Raw genomic sequence first — 25,008 nt, 5'->3', positions numbered from 1 at the left:
TGGCTTCTTTTCTTCTACAATATTCTTTACTTTTGTACATTAGACAGGCAACAGCTAACAAGCTGGAACCTTCTTAAAAGTGTCCTGGTAAGTACTCAGTTAGCCATTTTTCTCTTTTCTGTTTTTAGGACTATGTTATTTGATACTGTGCTCATTCTAAAAACTGGGTTTAAAAACATACAGCAACATCTGCTCATGTAATGATATGCAGAGCAGAAAAAAATTATATTTTCAAAAAATGAAGCCAACACATGGTGCTGAAATCAAAGAAATTGAGTTTATACCACAGGCAACACCAGTGAGCCCAGGTGAACCACTGGCTAGCCAGTGCTCTGAGTCCTTCCCTTCCACTCTCCCTCAGAATCCTCTGTGTTTCTCATCCCATGGCCACATTTCAAACACTGGCATTTCTCACCTTCTGCCACTGTAAGGACAGAAGTGGGCATGGTCCTCTAAGTGAAGTTGACTGTGCAGCTCTATAGAGAACACTTCCAGGATTGCTGGATGTGTCATGCTCTTCCCATGACACCACAGCGTTGTCACTGTGCCTTTTGTCAACAAATACTCTACAGAATATTTCTCCTTTTTTCAGCTTATTAGCATGCTCTCCATCCTATATATTGAAAAAAAATGGGGGTTTTATTTGTTAGAGTTTCCCAGTTATATGTTATTCTACTTTTCTGAGATAATCTCTCCAAACTAGTCAGTAAATTGCAACGGAATGCAATCGCTTAGGGTATTAGCAATGCCCATTATTTATTTCATCATAGAGAATATGCAACTGGTCTGACATAATTTGTTCTTCACAAGGAGTTGGAGTGGGCATTTATTATACTGTGGTCTGCTGGAAGATCCCAAACCGACTGACGATTCATCCTATCATCAATGCAGTTGGCAAAGAGGTGGACACATGTCCACTGGGAGTCCTAAGCACCAAGTGAGTCCAGCTCTACCTAACTAGCTCTATGATCTTTGGTAAATCACAACTAGCCTCCAACTCAATTTTCCTATCTATAAAATGGGGAGATTAATAGCCCTGGGGACTGAGGCATAGCTCAGTGGAAGAGCATGTGCTTACCAGCAGGCCCTGAGTCTGATCACCAGCACCTAAAATTAAAACAAAAAACAATAACAACAAAAAACACTTCAAGTCCTGCTGAAGTGCCTCATAGGTAACAATGTAAAGGTCATGGCCACTTATAGCTACTATCACTGCTAAGCCTTGTACTGAAAACTACATACAACTGCCTTTCCCATAGCTGGGTTTTTGTTTTGTTTTGTTTTTATTTATTTATTTGCTTATTTGTATTGCTTTTGGTTTTGTGTGTGTATGTGGGGGGGTGTTTTTGTTTTGTTTTTTGTTTGTTTGTTGGACTGTGAATCGAATTCAGGGCCTCATGCATGTTAAACAGTCACTCTACCACTCAGAAACAATAGAAGCCCCCCCAGTGTAATAAGGTCATCTTCACTCTTTTCTAAGGTTCATGAGGATCATTTATTGTATAGAACAATTCTGAACCATTTTGGTCACAGAATCCCTTTGCACACTTAAATTTTTTTAAGAACTCCCAAAGAGCTTTTGTTGTACTTACTGATATTTAAGCATTAGAAGTCAAAACAACAAAACTTAAGTATTATTCATTTGATAATTAAAAATACTTAAGTAATTTTTTGAGAAGAAACTATAACTCCCAAACTTTAAAACAAAAGTGGAGCACTGGTTAACATTTCAGAAGTCTTTAGTGAGCAGTTAACAGAAAGCATCTAGATTCCCACATCTGCTTCTGCATTCAGTCTTTGGTGGCAGTGTACAGTGGGCAGTCACAAAGCTACTCCATAGCTCTCTCCAGAGACAATAAGAATGAAAGAGGTAAATGATGTCTCATTGATATTATTAAAACAGTTTGATCTCCTGGACCCCTGAAATGGGCTCAAGACCCCTGGATGTCCTGCACTACACTGAAAACACCTGCACTAAGATTTCCCAAAACCACTATTTAATGGGTGTGAAAGCACTTGAATTCTGTAGGCAGGGCTCCAGAAAGCCTGGCTGAGAGAAATAGGCATGCTTTCCTACTGACGCCTGACCTACTTCTTTGTTTATTTTAGTTTTGTAAGCTTTCATAAAAACTGGGACTTATTCCAATGATACAGCCATATGTAATCTATATTATAATGATAAAGAATAAAAATGTCATTTCGAAAGCCCTGCCTTGACAATGTCTTTAATCATTTGCTTATACCCATCATATAAAATGGGAGAATAGTTTTCCCTTTGGCTAGGGTATTTGAAGATGTATATTTCCCAAAAGGCTCCTGTCATCCATGCCATCTTCCTGAAACCATCTCAAGGCAGATTTATCTGTAACTAGCATGTGTCTTTGAACTAATATTTAAGTATCCAGTTGAATTTCTACTTCTTGTACCCTGTCCTGTTGGAGCTCAGAATACAGTACCCCAAAATATGCTTTATTGTTATTTTGGCATGTTAAGCACATTTGAATTAATGGAAATTGGAGGATCTCAGAAATTGCCCCTGAAACAAGGACTTGCCAACCTTCTTTGGTTTCCTCTGTCCCAAAGCAGGGAGGGACTGGCTACAGTTCCCTTATCTGCCAGAGAAAACTTCTTCCAAAGAAATGCAACTGTTTTAACACTAGGAATCTCATCAAATAACCAGAGAATATTAACTACTGGAGAGAAGAGACTAACAGTCCTCACCATACCGAATCAGACTTTTCATCCATCCTAAGGGCAGCACTGTGGTTACCTGGGAGACTCAGGCTGCTTAAGAGGGCAATACTCACAGTGAAGTTCTGCCCCTCTTCCAACACCCGACTGGTGGCTACCTCTCACAGAGCTGAGAGGACTTTTGTCCCAGACCATGGTCTGCTCTTTGGGGTTCATATATTTCTCCTAAAAATCATTCCCTACCCCCTCCAAAAGTGTTCCCCCACATTTCCTTAGTCCCTATGAAGAGGGTATTTAAGCTTCAACCAACTGATCCTTTCTTTGGGTTCCATATTTTGTAGGGATCTCCTGAACACAGACACTTAAACAAACATGCATGTTTTCTCCTATTAACCTGTCCATTATCACTTCATTTCTGTGGACATTCAGAAGGTGGAGGGGAAATTTCTCCTGTTGTGACACTTCATATCCAGTCTGTCTCCTTATTCAGCCTCTCCAGGTTTTTTTTAATGGCACAAAGTCTATCCTTTTTTTTTTCTTTTTTTTCAAAGACAGGGTCTTTGCTATGTAGTCCAGACTGGCCTGGAAATCACAATGTAGCTTAGACTGGGTTCAAACTCATGATCTTCCTGGTTTACCCTCCCAAGTGCTGGGATTACAGGCAAAGTACCATAACTCCCTGGCTCCCAGTCTAACTTCTTGAAGTCCCCTGATGTTAGGTTCTAGTTTTGTGTTTTATTTCCTTATAAGATACTTTCTAAAAAAAAAAAAAGACTATATCTTCTATTATGTTTGTCACCCTACCTTTATTTCAATGCAATACTGGATTGTGAGATATAAGATAAAAGAATAGGGCTTATATTTGGTTTTGGTCTGTTTGAGAAAACAGAGTTATCAGATTATGATTTTATCATCAACCATAATGACTAAGAATATTTTATATAAAATCATAGTTATTGAAAAATAAAATTTAGAACAGTATTGGATCTTAGAGATTTAAATCTCTCCTATCATTTTCTAGTAATGAGGCCACATGGTTAAATCTCCCCCCAAGCCATTCAGCACACTTCTAGTACAATAAGATTAATAGTCTCGTTTCATTTTCAACAATCACTTTATTACACCAAGTAGACTCAAAAGGATAGAATTTACTATTCACAATAGCCAAGTTATGGAAAGAGCCAAGATGCTCCACTACTGATGAATGGATTAAGAAAATGTGGTATTTATACACAATGTGGTATTTATACACAATGGAATTTTATGCAGCCATGAAGAAGAATGAAATCTTATCATTCACAAGTAAATGGATGGAACTGGAGAACATCATTCTAAGTGAGGTTAGCTTGGCCCAAAAGACCAAAAATCATATGTTCTCCCTCATATGCAGAGATTAGATCAAGGGCAAATACAACAAGGGGATTTGACTTTGATCACATGTGAGAACACACAAAGGAGGTATAAGGATAGGTAAGGCACCCAAAAAACTAGATAGCATTTGTTGCCCTCAATGTAGAGAAACTAATGCAGATACTTTAAAGTGACTGAGGCCAATAGGAGAAGGGGACCAGGAACTAGAGAAAAGGTTAGTTCGAGAAGAATTAATTTAGAAGGTAACACACATGTACAGGAAAGCAATGCAAGTCAACTTCCTGTATAGCTATCCTTATCTCAACCAGCAAAAACCCTTGGTCCTTCCTATTATTGCTTATACTCTCTCTTCAACAAAATTAGAGATAACGGCAAAATAGTTTCTGCCTGGTAGTCAGGGGGTGAGGGGAGAGGGAGGGCGTGGGGGGATACGGAAGGGGGTGGGGGAAGGGGGAAAAAATGACTCAAACATTGTATGCACATATGAATAAAAGAAAAAAAGAAAAAAGAAAAAAAAAGAAAAGAAGGACATGTGATTTGGGGGGAAATAAGGAGATCCAGAGAAAATAACCTAGACAGGAAAACCACTGGAAATTTCTTCTGCTCTAAAAATTGGCTTTTTGACTTGAAATTTTTATTTTCCTGGACTTCCTCTGATCTTCAAGTAGTTTTTTGGAGGCCCAGAAAAATTCTGTCTCTGTCATAATCCTCAAAAGAAAACAAATGCCATTCTGGATTTCCCAAATATTACTTCCGATTTTCTTTACAACTTCTATCCTTACCTTATCAGTAGGGATAGCTTTTGATATAAATATCTTCTGATACTCAATGTCATATACATATATACATACACACATATATATGTATATATTGTATATGAATATATATATGTGTATGAATATATATAATATATATTATCAGTATTCTGCAGTTTAATCCAAAGACAAGAAGACAATAAGAAAAAAAAAAAAAGAATTTACTTTTTTCTCATCACATGTGGCCATTTTCCTGAATTTATAATGCCCATAGCCAAGCCAAAAGTGATCTTGCTAAATAGCCATTATACTTATCAAGAGAAGAATATATTTAAAAGTCAAATTACAGCTTTTGAAAAAGCATGAGAAACTGTTTCCAGTGAATTTTCTAAAGTACAGTTGGTGTCATGCTGGGGCAAGACTTCAAATATAACCCATTTATAAAACAAAACCAAAAAAATTTTTTAATTTGGTTTTGTAAAAAACTTTTAATATTACAAAAATTTGCTCTACCTCTTTATCTACATTATCTCTGTGTTAAAAAAAAAAAAAAACCCTGATATGGCAGTTTTCCCTTTCATTGCAGCAGAGATATTAAAAAAGTAATCACCAGCATGGTGGCTGGTGAAGGTATTAACACTGTGTAACAGCCCTGTCCATCAGAATGGCTCAACTTGAATGACTGTGAAGAGCTGCAGCCTATGAATGACCCAAGTCATTTTCCTTCCCTTGGAAATGAATGCCTACTATTGTTTAGCTGAAAGCAGTAATTATTAAAAGCAGCTCTGACATCCAGAAGAAAGACACTGGCAATACCTGCAGGCAGGGAGTAGTTGATTAGAAAGCAACACCACATTGCCCCTCCCCACCCCCATGGGCCTCAGAGACCAGGGAAAGGATTCCTTGTGAATGTCCCTCTATCTCTCACGTCCGGTTTCCAACCCAACTGCTCTAGGCTTAAGGACCTGAAGTTAATTTTCACATTTCATGTAAACTACCAACCTTTATGATTTGCACATCTTTTCATTTGGAGGGGAAAAAACTGAATTTGTTCATTTCACTTTTTTGTTCAAAGTCACTTGATATCTTGTATGGTGCTTTGTAGCTTTTTCAGAGTCCACCCACTCTTGACTCAAAGCAAAATAAGAAGCAAATGGAGGGTTATCCTCTATTTACAAAACATTAAGCAAAACTGCAAAGAAAAGCCCATTGGTGACATGCTAAGACCTGGCAATGAAAACCTGGCTTTATCACTTCTACAGAAAAAGGGCAAAACCAACTCAGGTGATTTTTATTTGTTTTTCACAAATGCTTTTACTATATTTTTTTTCAATATCACTAAAAGAATAGAAGTATAGGCAGCAACCATCATGAGGTCTGGTAAAAAGAAGGGAGGGAAGGCACAGACAGAAAAATGTGGTAAAAGGCCAGAACAAGTTCCAAACATTAACTTTCTTTCTAGGAACGGATGCAGTGTACACAAAAGGGTAGACTAGGTCTTTCTTGTTTGGAGCATTGGTTCTGAGTAGAAGTGGATCCTCTTTATTTCTCAGCTCCCCCAAACTCTTAGGATGTAGTTCTTCCTCTTCACTTGGAGGCATAATTCAGCAACTAGTCAAATGGGAGTGATGGGTTTTAATGTCAATATCATCTTCTAGGATGACAGTGGGACTTTGACATAAAGTCTCCGGCTCCTGAGACATCAGTGCAAAGCACTCCCACATCCATCTCGCTCGTTACTCACCTGACATTCTAGACCAGCTGTCCTTCCTCCAGGACTCCTTCCTCTTGTTCTGGACAGCTGTGCAGCCTTCTAGAAATTAAACACCAGTAGCTACTCTGCATTCTGAGCATCAGCTCTCCAGTTGGATGTGTTCTCCAGCTGTCATTACTCAATATCGTACCTTGGTACCTTTCTCTGTAGGGGCTGGAATAAACTCACTTCTGCAGACTTTGCACAGACTTTATTACATCCTGCTCTGTAATGATCTACCATAGCTGGGTCTCCACCACTAAACTGTGAGCAACTTGGGGCAAAAATCTATTTTTTTTTTCCATCCAGGTATTCCTGGGTCATGAAAACTGGTTGCCATGCAAATGATTGTGAACTGTTCAATTATTAATTACTGAATATTTCTGCTTCTGAAATAACAATCTCCACTTTATTTCCAAGGTGTTTTTTTTTATTTAATTGCACAAAACTACATGAAATTAGAGACATGCTAAGTAACCAATGAAGTCAGCAATAAAGAAAGCCTAACATGCAGGGGCACGGGGCACCCGTGGCTCACGCCTGTAATCCTAGCTACTCAGGAGGCAGAGATCAGAAGAATCGTGTTTCAAAGCCAGCCCAGGCAAATACTTCCCAACACTCTATCTTTAAAAAAATCAAAAAAAAGGGCTGGTGGAGTGGCTCAAGGTGTAGACCCTGAGTTCAAACCCCAGTACCTCAAAAAAGAAAGAAAGAAAGAAATCCTAACATTAGTAAGTTAATTAGTAAGTCTATATCTTTGTAACTATATTCTTGGATAGATAGTCTAAATGTAGGCCTTTCCTGAATAGGACTCCAATTGCTCAGGAAGTAAGAGCAAGAACTGAAAACTGCGATTGCATCAAATTTCATTTGATTTCCTCTGCACAGCAAAAGAAACAATTACCAGAATCAAGAGACAACTTATAGAATTGAAGAAATTCTTTGCCAGCTGTTCATCAAAGGATTAATATCCAGATTACATAAAGAGCTCCAAAAATTGAAGAACAAACAATCCAATTAAGAAATGGACAAATGAACAGACGGCTCTCAAAAGAAGTACAAGTGACCAATAAATACATAAAGAAATGTTCAACATACTTAGTCACAAAGTAAAAAATAATAAGAAGATGATCCCTAAAGAGAATAGAAACATACAAAGGGAAAGGTTGATTTCATACGAGACTGTAAGTAACATTAATCACAAGCAAGCTTTGGCCTACAGTTTACTAAACACACACTCCAATGTTCTATTCTGGGTCCTCAACCTCTAAACAAACAAATATTTATTGAATGACTTACTCTATGTGGGTATCTTATCAGCAATGTCTGTTCCACCAAGCTCTCCAAGCCCTTCTTCGTGTATGGTTGATGATAAATGACACCAGCAACAGGTATAGGTGGAATTTTCCATTTCTTCATTCAACTAGGGGCCTGACAACTCTACAGCAGCCTGGGCTTCTAGGTCATGACCTCTGCTTTAGTATCATCTTAATACTTTTCAGGCCCCTGCTGTGGCTTACCATTTCTTCCCCAATAAGAATTTCACTTCCTCTCTGGCTGTTACTGCTACCCACTCATCCTCAACTCATCCCCTACTCAAACAATCATTTCCCCAAAGATAGACCTATAGCTTGAGATTACCTCCATTGCTCCTTACTAAAGTCCAAATATTTATGTCACCCCCCCAAATTCCTGTGTTGAAATCTTTTATTTGCTGGGACCTTTGGTCCTTGTAAAGGAGGCCCCAGAGAGTGACCTTGCCATTCCACAAGCAAGGACAAAATGAGAAGCAACCCCTAAGAGAAAGAAGGCTCTCAGCACACAGACTCAGAGTCAGCCAGAGTCATTTTGTTTGTTTGAGACAGGGTCTCTCTACGTAGCCCAGGCTGCCCTCAAACTCATGATCCTCCTACCTCAGCTTCCTGAGTGCTGGGATTAGAGAGCCCTCACTGCATCTGCCTCTGCCACTATATTGATCATGAATTTCCAAGTCTCCAGCACTGTGAGAAAAAAAATTATTGTTTTATAAGCCTCCTAGATTATGGTATTTTTGGTTTGGCAGCACAAATGTACCAAGATATCCTTCCTGGAATCCCTCCTTCTCCCCTGGTTGCTTCTTACACGCCTCCTGGGTTTGCATGAAGTCCACTGACTCGTTCTTTATCAAAGCTGTTTCTTCCTGACAGACCCTAGCTTCCTCAAAACTGCATTTGATTCTTACTTTGTGACAGGAATGCGACTTCAAAGGTAGTCATCAGCATCCAAAATTTTGGCCAATTTTTTATTCATTTATTTTTATTGCACTAGAAAAGCCAAATCTTCCTTTTTCAGTTTCAAAGCTGTGCTCCTCTTTCCTTTCTGAGGAATCTCTCCAATTCTCAGTACATGTGTAGGGGTGAAATTAAGAGAAGATTCACTAATGGAAACCAAAGGTCTTTCTACCGCCCATGATGCTATTGAACTCATAATACCTGCCATTACGGAAGTACTAACAAAGTATTTCTTGATACAATACAACATTGCTATTCTAATGGAAGAATAGTAGTAAATATAATATTGTTCTTACCTTTTCCTATAGGCAAATCTAGTCCTCCATAGGACTTTTATATACATATTAACCCCAACTTTCTTTTTTTTTCTTGACTTCTTTGTTTTGTTGTTTTTTCTTTTTTGAGACAGACTGACCTTGAACTCCCAATTCTCCTGCCTCAGCTAATAAAAACATGTGCATATGGCAAACTTGAGTTTAAAAAAAAACAATGAATGATGGAGGGGGTGAACTCAAGTATGGTATATTTGACACATTATAAGAACTTTTGTAAATGCCACAATGTACCCACACCCACACCCAGCACAATAATAAAACAAAAAATAAATAAATAAAAAACAAAAACAAAACCTTTCGATAATAATCAAAGCTAAATACATAGGCATATTGTTAAAGAGGCAAGAGTATTATTATTCACGTTCTGAGTTCTTTGTGATTATCTACTGCAATAAAGTAGAAAACCACCTCATATCTCAGTGAGGCTATCAGAATATAAAACCAACCTTCTGCCAGCCAAACACTAGGAAGAAAAATTTAAAAGTGAAAGGATATCTGTGTGTTAGACAATAAAAGGGGAGAGGGTACATATAAAGTAATGTTGGTGAATGGTAACAGTTAACAATTAAGAACAGCAGCCAGTAGTAGACAATTACCTACATAGAAGGAGGAAAAAAGAAAAAGAAAAAGAAAAAGAAAGCTGCTTTCTATAAGGTGGAAAGAATAATTTTAAGGGTAGCTACAAAATGACCTTCAAATGCTACAATGTTTCAATAATAAGTATGAAAGGCCACAAGTATTTTTTATAAGCCAGGTGCTAAAAGTCATCTCTACTAGGGTGATGAGAGGGGATAGAAACAATTTATCCATGTTTCCCACTAAATGTCCTCAGCAGTAGCAGTCAGTCACTAGATTCTACAAAATTTTTCTTTGTAAATGAGATTGATGAGAGAAAAAACAAATCTGAGATATCCTAAATGTAATTACAAGAGCTACAGGATGGAGAGGAGGCGAGATAAGGGAAGATAATCAATTAACAGCTATAACTGAAAACAACAGAGACCATTCATATTTCCGCATCTGTGCTCTCCTCTGCTGTCCCCCTTGCTCCATGCCTGGATTCTCTTCTGTGCCGTCCCTATAAAGCAACCATCCAGGATCTCTGAGCTCTATTTCTCCCCACACAGCCACCTGCTAGATCAATCTTCCTGAGCCCCAGATTCTATACAGGCCAAGGCTCCTAGGAGCTCATATCTCAGCCAGGTGTGGTGCCTTTGTCCCCTGCTCACCAAGAATGAATGGTAGAAGCAAGAACTGTTGTCTCAGAAAGCCATTACTACAGAAGACACTAACCAATTTGCTACGGAATAGAGAACCGAGACTCTAGAGACCAGGACGGTCTGAGTAAGTTCTAAAAGGAGCAGATGAAAGGCAGAAGAGCATTGGAATGCCCTTTAGGGCACAAGTCAGCATTTGTGCAGTGGGTACCACAGGCCTGGGAGCCAGTACGGGTGATGGCATCAAAGACCGAGCTTCCTTTACTATTTTGCCAGGATCATCTACAGAAAGATCTAAGTTGGCAGATTCTCTATGGTAAAGATCCAAGACTTAGAATTTTTTCCTGCTACTTTTTCTTTCTTTCTTTTTTTTTAAACTCAGGTGTCTGAGGGTCAATTATTGAGGGTTCCCACATCATAAAAGACTTTGGTTATTTGGTGAAGCAAGTTCTATAAAGTAAAACGCACAACTTTTATAAGACAAGCATTGTGAGGCCCTTATCATACTTTCACAGTCTAATAGAGAAACACTAACTTTTTTTTTCTTTGAGGTACTGGGGGTTGAACTTGCACTTGCCAGGCAGGCGCTGTACCACTCGAGTCATGCCCACAACTCACAGACAAAGAACATTAAATTCTAAATCCAGTGGCTTTACTGAACAACAATGCCTGCATTAGAATTCTTTATAGATATGAATTGGAATTTTGTATTTAGCTTTTATTTTTTCATAACCATAATTATGGTTTAAAATGAAATCAATAGACAATGCATATTTTCCATTCCTATTGTGTGTGTGTGTGCGCGCGCGCTGAGGATTGAACCCCAAGTCCTGTGCATGCTAAACACACATTTTGCCACTGAGCTACACTCCAACATATATATTTTCCATTTTAAATAGGGAAGGGGACACAGTAGAATTTGAATAAAGTTTCCTTTATTCTACAGTGTTTTTCGTGGAGTGACACTATAGAACTTGTGCTCTTGATTGCTAATAATAAACAGACACCAAGTTATGATTCCAACATTCATTCAACAAATACTGACTCCCCCTTAACTGCAAGAAATTATACACGTTGCTGCTGAAGTGCAAAGCTGTACTGGGTTTCCTTCTGGTCTGAGTCTGCGTTTAAAGCAGGTAGGAAAAGAACAATAGGAGCAGCACAGGCGTGGTGTGGATGGCTGTGAAGACACCAGGTGTTCAGGGCTCATTTCCAGCTAAACCAGGCCATAACAAGATGCCAGAATGTGGAAAAAATGTGGCACAGTCAGGGGAGGCAAAAAGGGAAATTCCAGTCTCTTGTTCTACCTTGTTCTACTTTTGTAAAGCTCTGCCCAGAGCCAACCATGTCTTCCTGTTGTTTGATTCAACTTTACTTCCCTTCAATTTAAGTCCACTTCCTCTGAGCAAATAAAGAATTAATCAGTGTCCTCTTTGTACTAACCCCTTTGCTGAACAGTTTTAACTTGCTCCTTTACTGTACCTTAAGTTGATCAATGAATATCACTCCTTTCCTTTTTCCTCCCTTATTTTAAAAGACAGTGCCTCAGTACATTTGTTTTGAAGTGCATTTTTTTTTTTTTAAAACATGGTCTCACTACATAGCTGACTCAGCCTCCTGAGTGCTGAGATAGAACACACATTCCTAACTGCATCTGAATCAGAACTACTACCTGTAACAGCAGGTCATCTTTGTTCTGAAATGTTCCCTTTGAGCCATTTTCAGATTGGTACTTGCTCTGCAAGGGACAGCTCCAAGCTGACATTGATTTTCGAAGCAAGTACCTGTGTAGGGCCAGGTAGGAGGTCCTCGGCACAGATAACAGAGTTCTAATCAGAAATGGTTTTTCTTCCATATTGAGGAAATGAGCAGAGTTATTAATTGCCTTCCATGGCTCTGCTTTTTCAGAAAGCCTTTGCCAATCATTTACATTAATATTATGCTAATAAAAGTAAGGGGTGCTAACTAACTGCAGTAGTGCAGTAGTAAGGATCAGAGAGAGGTAATTTGCATGTTTTCTTGATTGGAGTGAATTGGCATTTCAACACTCATTGTCACCATTTTTTGAAAGTAATAATAATACATGTTGGGTTAGGCTTGCAGAAGTAATTTCTCCCTTGGAATCATCTAAAATTCAAGTATTTCAAGAGACATTTTGCTTCTGAGTGTGAATCTCAAGTGACAAGGATGCTCATTCAAACACTGGGCAGCCACGTGCATCACAAATACATTTCAGTTCCTCTCTGCAGAAGGAATTCATTTGCTGCTGAAGGCCATTCACTTCCACTTCTTCATGCTTATTCCTCAAAAAGCTTCCAAGTATCGTGAGAACAATGATTAAAAGAGGATCTTTCCATCTGTGTAGCATTAGGCTGCAAGACAACCCCTCCTGCAGAAACGGTTTTTGCATAATTCATTGGGCCATTTTAAACTCTAATCAGCACATTGCAATATGCAATGGAGTACGCAGGAGAGGAGAAATTTATTAGCCATCCCTAACTAATCCTCACATGGGACTACAGCTCCATGGATCATAGCCTGTGTACCCAATTCTTATCTCCAGTAGGTTCTTATAACTAAAGTGTCATCATCTTTGTTAGCCCATACTAATGGTCCAAGAAAGACTATTTCTTACGTGATTATCACAGTGTAGTTGGGAAAGAAGATTCTAATGGGAGACAAAAGAACTTGGCCAATCTCCAGCTCTCCTGTTCATTGTGTGAGCATGACAGATACATTCATCTTACAAAAGAAAGGACAATACCTCAAGTTTCCTGCTATTCTAAAAATTATGTAACTCTAATCTGTTAGCATTGACTTTTCCCCGTAAAGCCTTAATTCAGCCTGCCACTTGGCTCCATTTTTCAAAGGAGAAACTAAGATGGCAGGGAAGGCCCCTCTGTCCCCCCACCTACCCTTCAGCCACAGCAGCTTTCTTTTGATCTGTTTGACATTTAGAGATCTAGCAAATAAAGTGCTCAGAAAGGAATCCATGATTAGAGAAAAAAAAATTAATGCCTTAGTCACCTCCAGTTTAAAACTCAAAAAAAAAAATTTTTTTTTAAGTGAGACAACCCTAAAGCTTTAAACATTGAAAAGCTGATGATGTGCACAATGCAGTAGGATTCTGAGCCAGCAGAAGTGAGAAAGTATGCGGACAGCAGGCTTGAGGATGTGGATTGGAAATCTTGTATTAAAATTTCTCACTTTCCATTTTATTTATTTTTTTTACAAGGTCTTATGTAGCTCAGGCTGACCTCAAACTGACTTGTGATCCTCCTGCCTCAGTCTCCTCAGTGCTGGGATTAGAGGCATGCCAGAGACATCTGGCTGCATTTTCCATTTCTTATTATTCCCCTGCTCATAGTGAAAAGACTTTTTTTGAGTTTTATATTTATAGGTGAAATTAATATCTGACATATGGTAATGGAAAAAAAATCATCTCTAAGACACAACTTGAAGAACTGAGTTCACTGGTAGCATCTTCACATAAACAAATTCATTTTAAAATCAATAACTCCTAAGAATGAAAACACAGCTAAGCAGTAAACACTTGACAGATCTTAGAAAGCACCACTGAGGGGTGCTAGGAAAACTTCTAGAGTTGTTTTAAATGTGGCTGAGTAAATTGCTATGTTACATCAGAAATAGAAATTAAAAAATAAGTCATTTAAATTTTCTACTCCCTGCATTAAAAAGAAAAAAAAATTAATGTTAATGTACTTTAACCATATGTAGGCAAATTATTATCATTTCAACATGTAATCAATATAAAAATTAATGAAATCCTTCATTTCATTCTACATCCTTAAAATTCTATCTGTAAGCCACACGCTGGTGGCTCATGCCTATAATCCTAGCTACTTGGAAGGCCTAGATCAGGAGGATCTCAGTTTGAGACTAGCCCAGGGAAATAGTTCTTGAAACCCCCATTTCCAAAATAACCAGAGCAAAACAGACTGGAGAAGTGGCTCAAGCAGTAGAGTGCTGCTTTGCAAGTGTGAAGCCCTGAGTTCAAACCCAGCCCCGCAAAAAAAAATTCTATCTGTAATTTACACTTTCACTACTCAGTTTAAAACAGCATATTTCAAATGTTCAATAACCACATGTGGTTTCCACATTGACAGAGTGGCTGCAGAATGAATGAGGCAGGTTCTTCTCATATACAGCAATGTACACTACTGTTATCATTTCCTTCTACTGCCAACGTGTGAAAGAATGCCATTTCTCTACAGAATTTCTTTCTTTTTTTTTTTTTTTTTCAGTACTGGGGCTTGAACTCAGGGTCTACACCTTGAGCCACCAGCCCTTTTTTTGTGAAGGGTTTTCTCCATATAAGGTCTCACGACCTATTTGCATGGGCTGGCTTCAAACTGCAATCCTCCTGATCTCTGCCTATTGAGTAGCTAGGATTACAGGCATGAGCCACCAGCACCAGGCAGAATATTTGTTTTTGATCGAGTCAACAAATGCTTAGTGAAAGCCTACTTTAATCCCATTACACTAAACAGTAAGATTGCAGACACATTTCAGATGAAATAGGTCTAAAATTCAGAAGGCATCAAACTACAATACATTATTCTAAGTAGTAACAGCTATGCCATCCCAGATCAGGGAAGTCACAAGCTCTAGAGAGCAGACGTGTTAAACACTTCACAGAATATCGACAGGGGCTGGATCCTGAAGGCAGATTGGGAGTTTGCTAGGTAGAATGAGGTAAGATAGGCATGCTGGGTAGAAGCAGCCACACAAGCACAATGGGTTTGGAGAATTCCAGGACAGTAATTCGGACAGTCTGCACTCAGCAGTGGTGCTGGGGAGGCACCTGGGAAAAAAGACTAGAGCCAAGTTCTGTCGACCTTGCTTGTTCTATTGAAAAACTTAGAAAACAGGCTGCACGACAGGCAAAGGTGAGGAAGACAGCTCATGTTGCAATTGAATGCATATTTAGGAAGATAGCTCTAAACCAGGATGCCCTGGAGCTAAGAGACCCCGAGAGATATAAGGATCTGAATCCAGGTCACTGGGAAACACAGTGGAAGGACAAATTCAAGAAGCTTTTCCCAAGTAGACTCAAAATGCATTAGGAAAAGATGATTGTGCAGTTTGTTCTTAGATAAGAGGGTGGATGGAGAAGTGATTAAGTCTTAGACAGGAGAGCAAATGGCAGTCATTAACTAGGAAAAGGAAGAAAGGAAAGAGAAATGAGGGTGTGGCGCCTAGGAAGCACAAGGTCCTGAGTGCAACCCTCAGAACTGTGGTGGGGGAAGGGGAGCACCTTTGACAGAGGATGCATACCTGCTGGATTTCAGGCTTGCTGGGACTCTTGCTATCCGCTGTGTTTTAAGGACTTGTTAAGGCTCAGAAAACAACACACCAAAGGATGGTGCTCTGCATGCTGGATGCCTTGAGGCAAAGGAGATCCAAGTTCTCTGACCTTCCACCCCCACTATCTCTTTGCCCTTCTTTCCCTCCCGAAGTACAGGAAGGGCTTCTTTCTCAATTTCCTTTATCCACCCTAAACACCAGATCCCCCAGAAGATCCCAAATGTTAACTCGCAGGGAAGATTACAGTTGAATGCCAGGAGTGGTGATACACATTTATAACCCACTACACCCAGAACCCAGGTAAACTTTGTCTGTTTTTCGGGCCTATTCATCCCCACTCCACCCCCATTATTTACTTCCTCTAAAAGGCCTGCAGCCCCCACTTTCTTCTGGCCCCCGAAGAGAATATGTGAGCTTCTAAATCTCATTGGGCTATTGGGTGCTCCCTTTCCTGTATGCATGTAAATCTGTACCCCTGCCTCTTCTCCTGCTCACCAGTCCATTGTCACTTTGTTCCAGCTGACTCAATCACTGAACCTTCAGAGGACAGAGGGGAGGGTCCCTTCAGCCTTACACCAGCAGCACCATTCTCCAGTCTGTCTGAAAAGCAGAATGTCAGACCTCACTTCAGAAGAGCTGAATCCTAATTTGCATTTTTAACAAGATCCACAGGGGTCTCCAGAGTGTATTAAAGTGCATTAAAGAAATGCTCCAGACACTTGGACCGGGTGGCCAGGAAAGAGTTACTGGCTGCAGGATAATGTTGGAATCACTAGAATATACATGAGAGTTAAAACTATGAGACTGAAAAAGACTTACACAGGGAGAACAAATTCACCCAGGATAAAGGAATCCATGTGGTGTGGGGGGTAGAACTGAAATAAAGGATTATCATAAAGGTAAACAAGGAATCACTAGGTAAGTATGTTAAGCAAAAACAAGCAAGAAGAAAAAGAGGAATTCTGAATCTACATTAAAGGCATAAAGAGCTTTTACTAGCTGGGCAGTAATGGCTCAAGTCTATAATCCCAGCTACTTGGGAGGCTGAGATTGACTGGATTGTGGTTTGAGGCCAGCCTCCTAGGGGAAAAAGTTAGCAAGACCCTATCTCAACTAATAAACCAGATAGGGTAGTGTATACCTGTTATCCTAGCAATGTGGAAGGCTGTAGGTAGGAGGATCTCTGTTTTAGGCCAACTGGTGGGAAAACCTACCAGACCCTACCTGAAAAATAGCTAAAGCAAAAAAGGGCAAGTCCCTGAGTTCAGATCCAAGTACTGCCAAAAGCAAATGCAAAATAAACAGCTACTACTTAGGCTTAAACAAATTCATATTAACATTTAATATTCAGTGATGATAGACAACAAAAACAAATCTGACATCAGTAAACGCAGAAGCAAATAGAAACGTTAAGAAAGGATTTGAAACAGCAATTGTTTTCTTGCTAACTTATTATTATTAAAAATATTTAAAATGTGTGCTTATGAATATAAAATTAATGATAGTTGAATTATGGATGACTTTGCTTATTCTTCCTCCTCTACTGTTTTTCCCCCTGATTTTTTGTAAATAAATATGTACCATGACTTTCTTTAAATGAGAACAAATTTAAAGGCCCCAGCATGCTGGGCCAGAGGTAACCAAAGCAGGGAAGTGGTCAGAGATATGGATTTTAGGCAGGCTTCGCCAGGGGCCATCTGGCATCATGGAGTCATCTCACCTCTGCACACCACAGCCTCCTCAGCTGGAAAATGAGGGCCTGGAAACAAGATGTTTTCTTCCAGTTAAGATTCCCAGCTATGATTCTCTGATCCAAGCTGGCAGCAAGGTGAGATTCGTTTCTACTCCCAATTGTCCCCTGATAATGTTCCATCCCATTCCATTCTTCGCCCTTAGCCCTCTAGCTCACCAGGGCAGACAACTTGCCTGAAGTTTTGTTTGGAATCCAGTAGCTACTTAAAGCTGGTTTCAAGTCCACCAAGCAGTCTGTGTCCCCTGTTTCCCAGGTGACGCTGTCCCAGTTGCTTGGTGTTGCCACCAGAAACATACACACACACACACACACACACACACACACACACACACACCCAGAGTGCAATGCCTTTGCAGCCCAGAGCCCCTCCCAAGGTCAACGCAAGCTGCTGTGCCCCAGACTTAAGAGCCTCTGAATGCTTCCAGCTATATACCAAATGATTAGAAACCACTGTGCATAATTACTATTCCTTGTAAAAGCCTTAAAATACAGTTTTAAATGGTTTTACTGCAGGTCACAGAAGCAAGGCAGGAATAGCAAGCTGTGCTCTTTTATGCAGGGCTGATGCACATGAATACCAATATGGCAGAAGATGAAAGCCAGCAGACAAGGACAGGCTGCTCTTTCAGCAGCAACGGCTGCCTAGAGGGAAGTGCCCATTAGGGCACAGTGCCTACTGCTGAGTGCCCTGGAACAAATCCGCAGTGTCCACTCGCACTCTCCTTCTGAAGTGGGTGCAATTTGTCTATTGTCAGCCTCCTGCTTTAAATTATGCACCAATATGGAACTGGAGAGGTGTTGTTGTTCTTCCCATACTGAACTCCTGGGGAAACTTCTATGGCATCTTCCCCTGTAATAAATGCCTCCCTCTACAGCAAAGTTGCCTGTTAAATGGTCTCCTTCTAGTGACACCAAGTCCCCAGGTAGAACCCTTTTTTCTGCATCAGTAAACAGGATTCATAGGCACATCTGTCCAGCCACATATGCAAAGTTAGCTGTTTCCGGATACCTATGTGAATCACTGGGCTCTGCAATTGGCACTATTTAAATACACAGCCAGGTGTGGTGCTACACATCTGTAATTCCAGCACTTAGGATGCTGAGGCAGGAGGTCAGCCTGGATTACATGGTGAGACCCTATCTCAAACAAAACAAAACAAAAATCCAAAATTACAGAGAGGCACACTAGGCTAAATTGAATGTATGAATGAAAGGTAGTATGATTAACTCTTCCAACTTTTAATTCCAACACATCTCAATCCTAATAAGAAATTTAAAGGTCTAAAACCTGCTGAGAAAGGAGGAGATTTCTCATGCTACATTTCAAATGCAAATGTTAATTAAATGAAGTTTTTATTACTTATACTACCCAGTTCCTCCATCATAAAAGCGGCATTTGTGCTCAAAAACACACAAGTGATAAATACAAGTGAACCCATCCCTGTTTTTCTGTCAACACAGGTTGTTGTTTTTCAACAGATAAATAACCAGGTTCACAATCCTCTGCACATTGAGGATTAGCCTTTGTTGCCTACACATTGAAATACAGTCCTTAACTATCCAAGTATGCATATGATAATAGAAAAATTGGGTACTTTTCCCAGTAACACCCAGGTGGTTAATACCCATGCCAAACCTCTAAGAGGGCTCCTGACTCGAAGTAAGAAAATGGCCTAACCAAGAACCCTCCATTAGGACAGATGGCATTAGGACAGAGAAACACATTACTCTTCAGCATTATCACCAGGGTCATAAACATAAGCAATAAATACCCTTTTATTGGTCATTATTTTCTCTTTGTGAACATTGACAGCCCAACCCACTGATCCTTGGGCTAGTCCAAAGAACAATTTGCCACAGGTGATACCACTTCGCATGGTCCCCAACCTATTCCCAGTTACTGAAATTACTCCAATGAAAAAAACAAGAGGGCTATGAATGCATACTAAGAATTCAGCAGTCACAACTGGACGCCCACAGAAAAGACCTGGCAGGCAGAAGTGTTTTGTTTGGCTAGCAGAGTGTTTTAAGCATTTTTAGATTGGTTCATCATCATCTTCTCTGTAACATGTGGGGGTGGGAGGGATAGATCAGGGAAAATACCAATTTTCCCCAGTCCCTACCAGTCCTGCTTGTTTTTGTGCTACCTTTGGTCCCTGTGGCTCTCTGAGTTGTAGTCTGTGCTCTACTGCATTCATATTATAGCATTAAAATAACATACCCACTATTTCAAACCCAGATTTAAGCAAAATCTGATCAAAACAGGGCTTGCTTTGGCAAAAAGAAGTAGATGCAACAGAGTATAGGGCCAGGACTGAACAGGAGATCGGATTCTGCTCCTTCCTCCATCAGTAATGGTGATATTACTTTGATCAAGTCACCTATGCTCAATGGATCATGGGTATTTCCTCATTTGTAAATTAGGGATGTTGGACTGGCTACTTGGGATTTGTTCTTTTCTAATTCAAAAATCCCAATAGATGCCTCTTACCCAAATTGTGCAAAATATACCAATTTTCCCAGGCAAGAGGGACTTTACTGACGGGGAGGACATGGAGGCTGGAGTGTTGAAGGAGTCACATAGAATTGAATGTGAAGCCTCGGTTCATCCTTTTCCATGAGATCTTAAACAGTTATCCAAAACTCTCAGTCTCAGTTTCTTCACATGCATTCATTTACTCAAAATGATTCATTGAGTGTTTACTACACACCACATATATTATAAACACTGTGGATTCTGCAGTGAACAGAAACAAAGTCACTGCTCTCATGAAGCCCAGAGTAGTGAAGAGACAGAAAATAAACAAAAAGATTTATAACTTGTCGGGTAGTGGTAAGTGCTATAAAAATAAATCACATGGGTTAAGAGAATGGGGGGGGTCCACTTATTACAGATGGGAAGAGAAGAAGTCTCTGACAAGATGGAACTCAAGCAGACTTGAATGAAGGTCAGGAGGAAAGAAGAAGGTTTAGCCAGGCAGATATTTGGGTACAGACTGTTCCAAGCAAATACCTAGTCATGGTGAAAATTTAATGCACAAGCACAATCCTGACAGAGCATAGATACTTTTGGGGAGTGTGATAAACTCCTTTGCCCCCACCTCTTCATTTGCCTCTTTCCTTCTTCTAAATACCTGTTTGGCTTCAGAATCCATTTTCAGCTTTTAAGTCAACACCAAGTACACCAAGCTAAGTTGACCAAAATTCAGAAAACTGTATCTTCAATTCCATATTCAATGCTAACCTACATTTGAGACAAAATCTCACCAACTATATTTTCAGAAAAATCCTTTCATAATGAAGTACTCTAAAACACTGACAGGAAGTTAGTGTTATGACCCACTCTCCTTAGAGGAGACAGCAGAGCAGAAGTCTCTGACAGAAAGATCTGGATCACATCCTGGCTGGCTGACTGTCGCCTGTGGGATCCTGGCTAACTTAGGCAAAGACTCTGAATCTCGGCTGTTTACCTGTGAGCTGTGGACCAACCACATTACCTCTTTTCAGAGTTGTGGTGAGACTTGAGTGAAATTATGTCCATAAAACACATGCAACTTTTTGACACAGAGGAAAGTACTGAATGATATGTACCTGTTTCTATCAGGGTTTTTAGCTTCAAGTTACAGAGATTAACTCTGACCACACAGAAGAGAATTTTATTAAATGTTTACTAGGTGGCTCCCAAAATATCCCACACCCAGGAATCAATGCCCCAGGTAGTCCGGGAACACCCTGAAGCCTTAGCTGCTGCTCCTACCATCAATCCCTGAGCCATCAGTCATTGCCCTCTTTCGCAGTGAGTGGGAGGACAGCTTGGCCTCCGACTCAGAAGGTCAGGTTTCCCCCTACCAGCCTGGGGACTCAGATAGGGGCCACCAAAAGAATGACAAGTTCCCAAGCATAGCATTACAGCAATGTATAGAATCCTCCTCAAACCCCTTTTGTACCATCTGCCAGTTTCCCATGCCACTTTCCTCCCCAAGAATGCCCCGGCCCTCTCCGTGCAGTTCAGCCCGTCCTGGTGACTCCTATCCTGAGAAGCCTTTGACTTGACTCTAGAGGCTGCTTCCTTCCCTCTTCTGCTAATTCTCTTACAAGACACCTTATTATAACTGATTTATACCCTGACTATACATGCCCATATACAGACATACACAAATTCTTTTGAGAATACAGGGTAGAGATTAAAAACAAATGGCATAGTTGTAAATAACACTGCCTGGTTCACTAACCATTTCATGTCTATATATCTCATCCCGCAAATGAGGTTATATATTCTTGTTGACAGGGAACACCATTCTTCTCTCCTGTACCTGTTAGAAGCCCATTTCCTATTCTTTGATGGTCCTTAAAATCCCCACCTTTAAATCCAGGATGAAGTATAGTTTTTATATTGGGAGTCAAATATCTAATTTATCTACAAATATTTCTTTGGTAGGAAAAATAAATCGCAACTCTCACAAAGAATGGGGAAACTTGTGTCAACAAACTTCACAATATCCAGGAACTTATAAATTACAATCAATTCTTTTAAAACTCGTTTTTACTCCTTATTTTCAGATTAAAAAAAAAAAACCGCTCTTCCCAACTCAGAAAGTGGGGAATTACACACTGTCTCAAGCAAAAGTGGAGCCCCACCCATAGAATAAAAACCCTATCTGTGGACTCTCTTGTCCAATGTTTTCAAAATCATGTTGACATTTTCAGAATGATGACATATTTTAATACTTCTCAGAAATTAAGTACAACCATTATTTGGTCCGTAAGCCAGAAGTTCCCTATGTCTTTAACAAATACTTCCTGCATGGAACATTTAGACATTTAAAATGTACAAAATTGAGTCAGACACACAGATGAGCATATATATGTGTACGTGTGTGTGTGTGTGTGTGTGTGTGTGTGTGTGTGTATTTGTTCCCCTTTGGTTCAAAGGCACCCAAGCAGGAAGTCTTCTCATGAGTTCCCTTCCCCATGAATAATGATATCATTCAGGAAATACTTGTTGAAATCCAAAGTGTCTAGAAGGACATTGGCTATTCTCGGGTCAGGATCTGCCAAGCAGAAGGCAACAGACACATGGACGGCAAAGAAAAACTGAGTAGAACCTCAGCAGCTCCCAGATGGCACCTGGCCAAGGGCAGGAGGCTGATAACATCTGCCTGGGCTCTTAGCCAAAGGTAGGAGGGTTAGTGGGCATTCAGAAATACACCTGCACAAAAGAAGTGAAAAGCAAGAAAGGAGAGGAGGGAGATGGAACAATGGAAAAGCAAGGGGAGGAAGCACCAGTGGTGTCTTTTGCATCAAGGGGAAGGAAGAACATAAAAAGGAATCTAAAACAGTAGTAAAAATGCTAGCAAGTTCAAGGTCAGTCAGAGCAAAAAGCTCATAAAACCCCATCTCAACCAATAAAAGCTGAACATGGTAGTACAGTACACACCTGTCATCCCAGCTACACAGGAAAGGTAAATAGAAGAGCATTACCCAGGCATTCCTTGGCAAAAATGCAAGACCCTGTCTCAAAAATAACCAAAGCAAAAAGGGCTGGAGTTGTGGCTCAAGTGCTAGAGCACCTTCATAGCAAGTGCAAGACCCTGAGTTCAGACCCTAGTACCACCTCCCCCAAAAAGTACAATAAAGGAAGAAAAAAAGAAAAGAGGCCGACAACAATGCCCAATTCTCTTCTCCTTCTGTACTGCAGATGCCCTTGGAAATGCAAGTCAGTCTGCAATTTAGAGATACCACAGATATTTAAAGTTTCCAATCACTCCTTGTCCTCCTTTTGAAATTACCATGCAAGCAAGCTTATCTGATCGTGTTTATATTCATGTCCCTCATTCGAGGAGTCCTTTTCTAGAGATACAGGGAATTCTGTTTCCCAAGCCAAGACATAATGTAAAAACCCACTGTCTCTAGCCACAGTTTATTTCAGCATGACCTTTTATATTGAAGGTTATCACTGCATGGTGAAGAACACATGTATTAACACAGTCTCTTCAACCATTAGTCACAAAACCATCAGTTTACTCAAATATTCATCCAAAAAAATGTAAAAACATGCTGTGAACTCAGCACGTCTCACTGTCTCTAAATTCTTTTTGAAATCTCATTGCGAACCCCAAGAGCAGGGAGTACAGGAAGAGCCAAGTTCCTTCAATCTAATGCACAAGACCAGCGAGCTCTGGCCTACCTTGTCCTGCATTGGCTCCGGCTCATCTCACTTCTCTCTTAAGCATCTCACGCTGGTCCCAAAGTACAGTGACCAGGCTTCTACTCCAAGAACGCTGTCTGCACAACATCCTCCCTCCTTTCCCTAACCCCACACTACAGCCAATGTCCTCCAAACAACCTCCAATTTCCTACACACTGTTCATCATCTGTTGGGCTCACTCACTGAACCCCAGAATCGCAACGAGATAGTGTAAGGACAGAGTCTGCTGGTGGAGGGAGAAATGTGGGTTTTGGAGTCCACAACCCCTCAGCATTTGAACATAAAACTTTGGCAAATCATCTAACCTCATTGAATATCCATTTCCTTTTTTTTTTTCTTTTTTTTTTGCGGTACTAGGGTTTGAACTCAGGGCCTACACCTTGAATCACTTCTTTTTTGTGATGGCTTTTTCCAGACAGGGTCTCAGAACTGTTTGCCCGGGGCTGGCTTCTACTCTAAGCCTCTTGATCTCTGCCTCCTGAGTAGCAAGGATTACAGGTGTGAACCACCAGGGCCAGCTTCCCATTTCCTTATTTGTAAAATGAAATAACAATACCTACCTTGCATGATGAAGTGAGTTGGAAACAATTTACATAAACGACCAAGTAAGAGGTTGAGTAAATATTCAAAATAACTTGAATATTCAAAACATGAAATTTCAGTGCTCAGAAAGTTTCATATTTGGGAACATTTCAGACTTTAGATTTTCAGATTAAGGATGCTCAACCTGTAACATCAATACAAAAAAACAAACACAAAAGGCTGAATCTCTTCTGATGTGAAGCATTTCAGATAAAGGACATTCAACCTGCACTAACCAAAAGATAGTCAATAAGATTCAAAAATGAAACGTGATTCCCTCAAGTCCGAAGAAGGGACTATTACAGGAGTAGCCCTACTGTATGCTGTGGGTTTGAGAACAGATCATTCCTACTCTCTTCTGATGACTTGGTACACCAACCATAAGTACTTTTCAAAGGACAATAGAAAAAATGACTAAAATAATATACACCAAAATGTTAGCAAAACTAGTTTCAAGTCATTGGTTTTGTAGGCAACTTATTTTGTTTATACTTTTCAATATTACCTTAATTAGCTAAATTAGACAAGTATTATAAAACTTAAGCTATACATACTCACTATGACATCTACTTTTCATCTTGCACAATCTGTTATACCTTGCAAGTAGAAATTACATCAGCATCCTTTTTCCTTTTCACTTGACTTTATGTCTCTTTATTCATTCAGCCTTTGCCTCATTTTTCTCCTCACACATGTGTGCTTACCTAAAGTAATTTTTCCTAGAGTGAAATAAGGACAGTTTATA

General features: G+C 39.9%; 1 protein-coding gene across 5 annotated transcripts in view; it reads right to left on the bottom strand.

The window, feature by feature from the left end:
- Nucleotides 1–25,008, bottom strand: part of Arhgap18 (Rho GTPase activating protein 18) — a 179,745-nt gene that overhangs the window by 58,420 nt on the left and 96,317 nt on the right. The window contains exon 1 of one of the 5 annotated variants that reach the window (XM_074074970.1): nucleotides 24,242–24,387. The exons of 2 other annotated variants lie outside the window; for them this stretch is intronic. Coding sequence is in view for 1 of the 3 variants with exons in the window: in XM_074074957.1 (XP_073931058.1) it covers nucleotides 416–513 (98 nt within the window). In the remaining 2 variants the exon portion in view is untranslated. Of the gene's footprint in view, nucleotides 1–415; nucleotides 567–17,440; nucleotides 17,765–24,241; nucleotides 24,388–25,008 lie in introns of those variants that run through there. 2 more of the 5 variants (XM_074074967.1, XM_074074957.1) reach the window with 2 other exon arrangements.

Source organism: Castor canadensis, chromosome 1 (genome assembly GCF_047511655.1).
Source record: "Castor canadensis chromosome 1, mCasCan1.hap1v2, whole genome shotgun sequence".
NCBI lineage: Eukaryota > Metazoa > Chordata > Mammalia > Rodentia > Castoridae > Castor > Castor canadensis.
This window is presented reverse-complemented; position numbering and strand designations above follow the sequence as displayed.